This window comes from Rhinopithecus bieti, unplaced genomic scaffold (assembly GCF_001698545.2).
Source record: "Rhinopithecus bieti isolate Rb0 unplaced genomic scaffold, ASM169854v2 scaffold_16773, whole genome shotgun sequence".
NCBI classification, from domain to species: Eukaryota; Metazoa; Chordata; class Mammalia; order Primates; family Cercopithecidae; genus Rhinopithecus; species Rhinopithecus bieti.
Genome location: NW_016808848.1, coordinates 2,038,133 through 2,047,778, shown reverse-complemented (window position 1 = coordinate 2,047,778; position 9,646 = coordinate 2,038,133). Strand labels below are relative to the sequence as shown.

At 34.6% G+C, this 9,646-nt stretch overlaps 1 protein-coding gene across 2 annotated transcripts in view; it reads right to left on the bottom strand.

Annotated features, from left to right (window-relative positions):
- Nucleotides 1–3,001: 3,001 nt before the first annotated feature.
- CA8 (carbonic anhydrase 8 (inactive)) overlaps nt 3,002–9,646 on the bottom strand; it is a 98,903-nt gene continuing 92,258 nt past the window's right edge. For both annotated transcript variants that reach the window (XR_001888287.1, XM_017887605.1), the window contains 2 exons: nt 6,330–6,379; nt 3,002–5,599 (listed from right to left, as the gene is read on the bottom strand). Coding sequence is in view for 1 of the 2 variants with exons in the window: in XM_017887605.1 (XP_017743094.1) it covers nt 6,353–6,379 (27 nt within the window). In the remaining variant the exon portion in view is untranslated. The remainder of the gene's footprint in view (nt 5,600–6,329; nt 6,380–9,646) is intronic.

Below are 9,646 nucleotides of genomic sequence, written 5' to 3'. Positions count from 1 at the left end.
GAGGCACTCAATAAAAAAGAGCACCAAAGCTCTACCCAAATGAACTGACTTTATTAGTAATAGCATATGGAAAGTTTAAGCCTATAGGTTATCTGGAAAACAATGAGGATTTTTGAGGCAAGTAATTAAGAAGAGGCTTATTAGCTAAATAAGGAAAACAAGTTAAACTGTAGGCCAGGTAGTTTATCAGAGATAACTAAGGAAAGCTACAACCAAGAAGAACCCCCCTAAGGTCAGAACAAACCTTAAAGACTGGCCTCAAAACTAATCCTGCAAAAGAGCCCAAGTATAACTGAATCAGTTGGGGAGTGATTTATGTCCCAAGGCATTGCCAAAAACAATAGAGTAACTAGCAACCAGTGAAACCTAACAGGTAGGTGTAATACCAATGGAAGCAAAGAGCTAGGCAGAGAAATCAAGGAAAGAGACAAAGAGAGCCCTACTAATTTACTGTCATCCCAGAGTCCCAGAGTGACTGTGCACACACCCAGGGCAGTGCTCTCTGAGAAACCGCATTATACAGTTCACACTACAAGAGTAACAGACTCAATTAAAATAGTACAGCCACTGGGCACGGCGGCTCACACCTGTAATCTCAGCCCTTTGTGAGGCTGAGGTGGGTGGATCACGAGGTCAGGAGTTCAAGACTAGCCCGGCCAATATGGCGAAACCCCATCTCTAGTAAAAATACAAAAAAAGTAGCTGGGTGCGATGACATGCACCTGTAATCCCAGCTACTCGGGGGTCTGAGGCAGGAGAAATTGCTTGAACCCAGGTAGAGGAGGTTGCAGTGAGCCGAGATCACGCCGCTGCACTTCAGCCTGGGCAACAAAGTGAGACTCCGTCTCAAAAATAAATAAAATAAAATAAAATAAAATAACAGTACAGACAAGTCACTGAACAAATAATCAAAAACAACAAAAGCCCCAGAGGGGTGATGTAAGATGGGGCAAAAATGAACAGCAGATCGGAGAAATATGAGACTCTATTAAGTGCATTAATACATGCACAATGGGAGTACCAGAAGAAAAGGAGAAAGAAGTGGAAATGAATATTCAAGGAAATAATGGTTCAAACATCCCAAATTTAATTTTTTTCTAAAAAAAAAATCACTCATCTACATACCCAAGAAGCTCAACAAATTCCAAGCAGAATAAACACACACTCACACCCAGATACATCATAGTACGAATTCTAGAGGGGGAAACATTTTTTTTGTTTTTTGGAAAGCAGAAACAGAAAAAGGATTTGTCTTGTAGAAGGAAACCTCATTAAGCTTTCAATAGCTGGCATCTCAGCAAATGCTAGGAAAGCAAAACCAAAAACAGAAACTTTTCACCAGGAGTTTTATATTTAGCAAAACTATCTCAAATAAGGTAAAATAAAGATAGTCCATATAAACAAAACTAAAGATTTGTCCATATCAGATTTGCCTTATATAAAATATACTAAAAAAAAGGACTTCTGCCTGGAACGAAGTGACCCCAGATATAATTTGAATCCATCCCATAAAAACAAAGGGCACTGGTAAATGTAATTATGTAATTATAAAAGACAGTATAAATGCATATTTCTTCCTTCTCTTATTCAAAGAGCAACTGTATAAAATATCATGTAACAGCACTTTAGAGCCAGAACATATACAAATGTGACGTATTTGACAATGACAACACAAGGAGGTAAATAAGAACAAAGAAGTAGTGGAGTAAGAAATGACACGAGGTGGTAACTCAAATTTACAAGACAAAATGAATATAACCAGAAATGGTAAATTAAAAGCTTACTAGAAGACCATAAATATAATTTGTTCTCCTTTCTTTGCTTCTTTAATATACATACAAGTATATAAAATAAAAATTTTACAAGTATTGTTGGGCTTACAGCATATATACATGTAATATGTATAACAATAATAGCACAAAAAGGGAGAAGAGAGTTCACAGCTATTTAGTAGTAACTAAATAACTCACTGTAATATATTATAAATCCGAAGTAGATTCTGATAAATTAACAAGTATATTATGTGCCCTTTAGCAACCACTGAGAAAATAAACTCAAAAAAGTGAAAAAATCATTAAAGAAATTGAAATATTATACTAGAAAATATTCACTTAACTAAAAAAAAAAATTAGAGGAGGAACAGACAAACAACAACAAAAAGACACAAGACATGTAGGGAAAAAAAGTAAAATGGCAGACACAAATCCAACTATATCAACAATAACGTTAAATGCAAATGGGTTAAATAATCCAATTAAAAGGCAGAGAGACTGTCAGACTGGATTTCAAAAACACAAAAACAAGATCCAGCTGTCTACAAGAGACACATTTTAGATTCAAAAATATAAATCAGTTGAAAGTGAAAAGATGAAAAAGGATACATCATACAAACAGCAACTATAAGAAAGCTGGAGTAGCTATATTAACATCTGACAAGGTATATACTAAAATTTAAAAATGTTACTAGAGATAAAGAAGGACAAGTGTCCCAAAATGAATGTAGAAAAAAACTGACAGAATTGAAGGAAGAGATAATTCAACAACAGTCAGAAAATCCAATAAGCTGCTTTCATAATAGACAGAAATAGGCAGATCAACAAGGAAATAGAAGACTTGAACAACACAACAGGCCAATACTATAGACCTAACAGCCATCTACAGAACACATCATCCAACAACAGTACAATAGATACTCTTAAGTACACATGGAATATTCTGCAGGATAAACCATATGCTAAGCCAGAAAGCAAACCTCAATAAATTTAAGACTGAGATCATACAAAGTATGTTTTCTGACAACAACAGAAAAAAAAGTAAGTCAACAACAAATTTGGGAATTCATAAATATGTGGAAATCAAACAATGCACTCCCAAGTAACTATTGCATCACAAAGAAATTAAAAGGCAAAGTATTTTCTAAGACCTTGAGATGAATGAAAACAAAACATAGCACACCAAAACTTATTGGATGCAGCTAAAGCAATGCTCAGAGGAAAATTTATAACTGTTAATGCCTTTATTCAAAAAAGAATTCAAATCAATAACCTAACCTTCCCCCTTAAGATACTGGAAAAGACACAAACTAAGTACAAAGCAAGCAGAAGTTAGAAAATAATAAGATTAGAGCAGAGACTGATGACATAGAGAATAGAAACACAATAGAGAAAACCCCAAAATCCACTTTGGTTCCTCGAAAATGTCAATAAAATTGATAAGCCTTTAGCTAAACTGACAAACAAAAAAAGAGTAAACTCAAATTATCTTAATTGCAAACCTTCTGACAACACTATTACTTTACACACCATCAGGTACATTAGTTACCATGAATCAGAGGCACTTACATGTGTATAGGCTACAGGAAAAATCATTTCAGTTTGTTGCCTTATTAAATTGTTTCGTAAACAAAACATACCCTAAATTAAATTTCAAGATCTATGGCGTTTGTCATTAATTCTCCCCTACTTTTTCTTTGGGAGATTCCTTCCCCGGTTACAGGGTCCATCACATAGGTTTTACTTTTCTTTCCTATCACACCATCAAAACAGATTTGAGATTAGTTGTTGTACTTTTGTTTACTGACAAACTACATTTCAAATTCATTCCTGCAAAAGCATTTTATAAACAGTATTCATATTCTGAATCTGAGGTAACTGTGGAATTAAAGGATTTTCCATAAAACAATATTAAGCCTCCAAACAGTCTCACCAATGGACACCATGATCTGAACCAAGTAGTTAATTTCAGTCTTTTACTCAGAAAACATACAGTAAATAAATTCAAATTGCTTCAATACACAGACACAAACACACACACACACACACACACACACACACACCTGTGAAGGGTGAAATCCGAACTAGACGTTATCCTGAAATTCATTTAATTACTATTTGTTATTATATTTGTTTATTTTGTGTATTTCAGGGAAAGATGAAAGGAGACTGCAAGAAGCATCAGAAGGCTAGTCCAAGAACAATCCCTGACTGTTCAGCACCAACCCGATCAGGAGTGGAGAGGCTGATACCTGTACAGTGTTTTGTTTCAGAAATGCCCTATGAATGGCCTCTCATTCACGGAAGGCTTCAGATCTAGTCTTTTGATGTTAATTACAAATAAGGCTACACCGGTGCAGCCAATGTTTGGCAAGTGAGTGGTAACAGTGCCAGATGTAAAAATTTTTGTCACAGTTTTGTAACCATGCTTCGCCATTTCCTCATTGTCGGACACTAGGAACTGTTATACACAAGGGAAGTCCAGGACCTCGCTTTGCTTTCAGAGGCATTGCCTGGTGCTGCCCCCATGTGATCCAGGGCTACCAACAGATCTCAACCCTTACCAAGCCCCGACTTTTCCTCACACTGCCATAGCCTTAGTCCTTTCTCTTGCTGCCCAAGACTAGACGATGAACCTTCTTTGCTTCCATTTCAGGGATATCTGGTGTGATTTTCATTTGTAATTAATGCTTCCATTATTACCATCTCTACTCAACATATCTAAAAACTCTGAACATATACTTATTCCACCTGTCTTCTATTTCTATAACTTAGATATTCTTCATCACAAAATCCCTCTAAACTAGTACTATGTTTTTGAAGTCATTCATTTTACAATTATAACAACAATAACATTTATTGTTTGCTTTGTGCCAGGCACTCTACTACTTTACATAAATCATCTCATTCTGTCACATCTAACTGCAACTAAGTATATGCTTACATTTGCTAGTAGCACCTAAAATAAGGATATTGTTGGTCATCTTTAAAGAAACGTCTTAACATACCAAAGAAGTGGAATCAATAGAAGAAAATATTTTTAAGTCTTACAAAGTATACAACACTAAAGTAATATATGATACCATTAAATTTATATTTCTATTTATGGAAAGTAAAGCTATTCCTGGTACATGGTGGTGACCTTCTTTTATCCTATTTCTTATACCTTTCTCAAATTCCTATAAACCACAGCTTCGAATAGGTCAAATAAATATAATTTGATTCATACATTCAGTTAAATCCTTTAACTATGTAGTAATACATAAAGTGAGTATTATGTTGCTGCATTAACACCAAAAAAATGTTTCCCATGGCAATCCAGCCTAACGTTAATTGTGGTATGGGTGCTGAAAAAATAAAATGAGATATAATTTTACTAATCATTCACTTTGCATTTTGAAGCTCTCTGCTGTTCTTAATCAAAACTCTTAATTTATTATCAAGAATTATACTAGTTTTAAAATGAGTTAATTTTCTGTTGGAGACAGGAAATGAAGAACTACTAACACTGGGAATGTATTTTTCCTTTCTCAATATTAACACGATATATATTCAGATTAATAACAACTCTGGAAACTAGTTTCATTCTCTCTACACATAAGCAATAAACAGTATAGCAGCAGTAACGTGGATATATAATATAGGGTTTCTTTGGAATATACAGCCATTTCTAATATTTCATTTCAGCAAGTGTACAGGCAACCATCACAGACGTCCATCAAAGCTGGATTAGATGAAGACAACGCAGGCTTTGAGGATAAACTGAAGATGCAGCTCAAAAGTTTTCTTTTCTCATCCAAGGGCACTATAGGACCACTGTCTTCCTCCTTTAGGCAAAAAAAAAAAAAGAATCAATTATGTTACTGATATTCTTCCACAGCAGACTGAAAGTCTTTTACAGTACAAGACAGTAAAACTAAAATTTCATACGAAAATGTGGAAATTTCAAACATATCTTCATGCTCGTTTGTTATCTCTGCAATTTTTCCACAAAATTTACCACAATTTTATTTCTATGGCAGACCTATTAATGCAGAATTTCATAGAAACAAATACTTTCATACAAAATAAATAATGCTTGAACTATTTTACAAACAAAAAATTTGTATATCATGTCAAATAATAAAAATAAAGCTTTAAATTCTGTCATTCATTTCGCATATAATAATCACAGATGGATGGTAACTCAAGAGCACACAGACCCCTTCATTCCTAATTCCCAACTGACTTACAATTCTATTAAATAAATAAGAAATGCAGAATATATATATATATGACAATAGTACTTGTTTGAGATAACAACTAACGTGCTTCTCATATAGGAAAACAACATCAGCTAAGACTTTAGTTCAATGATACTGAACTTTTTGATGTTGAACTAGCATTGCTAGCAATGGCAGTGGGAAACTTGCAGTCTTATTAGTTGCCTAAGGTAGGTAATAAATATCTATTAAAATTTAGAATGCATATACTTTTGGACTTGGAATTCTAGGAACTTATAATAGACATATAATTATCCAGTCAGGATACAAAGAGTCTATGTGTAAGGATACTCACTGCAAAAAGAAACTGGAAACAATCTAAATGATCTCCTTCTGGGCAATGTCCTTTGGAAAAAAAGAAAAAAATAATACAACAAAATAAATAGCCTCCTTTCCTTAATAAAATATATTACTATGCAATATTTCAGGATTGTGCATATATAGTATATATGTATCTCTGACACACCTGCACACACACAACATATATATATACACACACACATTTCTACATATGCATACATCTATAAACAGATACATATAAATATATAGAATGTCTGGAACAATTTATTAGAAATTATTTATAATGCTGGGTTATGTATTTCCAAACCATCTATTTTATTTCTGCTCCCACTCTACCAGGACCAAACTACATTTCAAATATGATAGTCACAATAAAATCTTTTAAATTTTTTAATCTTTTAAATTGACAAATAAAATTGTAGATATTTATCATGTCAACAAAATGTTTTAAAATATATACACATTGTGAAATGGCTACATCAAGCTAATTAGCATGCATATTACCTCACATAGTTAAAAATCTACTCTTCTAGCACTTTTCAAGAAAGTGACATGAAACTGATTATCAAACCACAAAATCACAGCAATTCAGAGTCAATGGGGCCTAAAGGTCACAATAGATGAGTTTTCTGCAAAAGGAAACAACCTGGGGTCCAGTGTTTCCCAAACTGTGTTCCATAAAAAACTACAATGAATCCATGTTAAAAAATATTGTATCAACTCTGTTAAAATATGGTTCTTTAATTCAAAGCCATCTCAGAGGTTCTAATATGCTGATGTGAATTGCAAATCTCCAAAAGGAGGATATTAGTACATCCAGGATTCTCCAGATATACATGAACAGTCACCTCTTGATTTAACACACATTTTGGAGGACCAGTGCACTGCAGAACTCATCTGGGAGAGGCTGGTCTAGAAGCATGTATCCTAAGTTTATGAAATTTCATTATAAAGAATATATCCAGCCTTCTAAATATTAAGCTACCATGGCCCAAAACACGAATAAAAGATGGGTAGGTAAATACACAGTCATTCTAATCATATGAGGTCAGGTCTCAAGCCAAAGCAGAATTTAACATTTCATATACATCAACAGTGCAACAGATGCACATAGATGTTGGTGTCCTATTCATTTTTGAAGCTCTCAGAGCATGATTCAGGGGGTTCTTGGTAAATGCTGAATGAATTCTAATTTACCTACATGTAGAATCTGCTGGTGAATTTGCACACTCACTCAGCTGAAATTTCCCTCACAGGGGAAACTCAATACCCTATGCTATTGAGTTTTTCTTACTTATATATTTTTCAAAGAAATGACACCTCCCTATGCCAAGGCTCTCTGAAGATGGTCTTTATATTAGCTTTACCTTCCTCAAAAATGTACACTCGATCTTGTTTACTGCAAATATCAGATTAACTGAAAAACTGTTTCAATCAATCACAATCTGGGGTATGGATGTGGAATAAAGTAGAACCAAATCCAAATCCCAGCTCTTCTATCCAATTGCTGTAAGATTTTAGGCAATTTACTTGCCCCTTCTGAGACTCACGATAATATCTACTTCTTAGGGAATGTGTGAGACTGTAATGACAGCAGATATCATGTGCTGAGCATAGTACTATGAGTAATAATTTTGGTTGATTTTAAAACCATCTCACTAACTAAAAATTAAACTACAACACTGTACCCCAACATAAATGTGAAGTATGGCCCATCATTTTTATGCCATGTGTTGGAGATTTACTTTTCAGTGTTTTAGAGAAAGTTTGCACAGGATAAAGTAATGCTTGGTCTCATCTGTTCTGTATTCCGAAGCTCCAGCCGAACACCTGACCCAAACCACTCAGAAAACGTGTGCGTACATGCATAAAGTGCAACAAAATAACAGTAGCAATTGCTAATTTGTATCAAAATTATGCATGCATATAAAGACTTAAAGTTTTTAAATGTTTATTATGAAGATATCAGTCACTTCTCCTATGTGTCACCAATTTCCTTCTCCTTAACTCTTTCAGTTGATTAACACTAGAGAGCTAAATGGCATGATTGTATCGCTACCTTTCAATTTTCTGTTTCAGTATAATTTTTCCTATGGAGAATGAAGATTTGACCCTCTTTCCTCCTGTCAACATCATGCACACACACACCCAACCCCATTTTTTTCCCATCTTCCCATCACCCCATCCTCCAAATATGGCTATACAGAAAAACTTCTATTGTTGTAATGATGTTAAAATATTCAGAGGTGAACTACATGTGTTAATTTTTCTTTTCTGCACATTTTGTCTTCTCTGGAGTGATAAATACCTTGGGTTTTTCCACCTACGTATTCTATGTACTCATAACTAATTCAATGCACAAACACCTACCCATTACCTAACTCTCCTCTCAAGAAGTGAAGATATATCATGTATTGTATCAACTTCACCATTCCTGAAGAAAGCTCATCTAGAACTTTCTCACCTGCTCACATCTGGACTGACTGCCTGGTTTGCCTACGATCTCATTCCACTGCCATTCTGGGCATTTATTCATCCCCTTGGTTTTTCTCCTTTGCTGGCTCTCCTGTTTCCTGGATCCCACATCTTTTTTCCTTGGCTTACTCCATTTTGGTGTGGCATTATCAAGTAGCTTCCGGGAAATAAATTTGTGATGGCTTTGATATCTAAAAATGACTACTGTAACCACACACTGGGTTAAAAGTTTGACTAGGTAAGGAATTTGGTGGACTGTAATTTTCTCTCAGAATTCTGAAGGTCATGCTCATTGCCTTAGCTTCCAGCGTTGCTTTTGAGAAGTCTGGTATTCAAATTCCAGATTCCTTGATTTTGACATGTTTGTTGCTTTGGTTTTTGCCATTCTGGAATTTCTCCCTCCATGTGCTGAACTTTCACAATGATGGTGTCTTGGTGTGAGTGTGTTTTGATCTACTGTGCTGGGAATTCAGTGGATTCTTTCAATTTGTAACTTTATGCTCATGAGTTCTGGGGAAATGCTTTGGATAATTTTGTTGCCTGATCCCTCTCCTTCACTTTCTCTGTTCTCTCTCTAGCTTATTATGTGGATGATGGACCTCTTAGACTGGTCCTCTAATTTGCTTACATTACTGTATTTTCATCTTTTGCCTTTTGCTCTAATTTCTGAGAATTTTCAATTCTGCCTTCTGATTCTTCCGTAGAAGTTCTCATTTCTGTTTTCATATTTTCAATTTCAGTTTCCAAAAGTTCTATTTTCTAAATATTCCTTTTCTTAATGGTATCCTGTTGTTGGTGGTTTTTTTTTTTTTTTTTTTTTTTTTTTTTTTTTTTTTT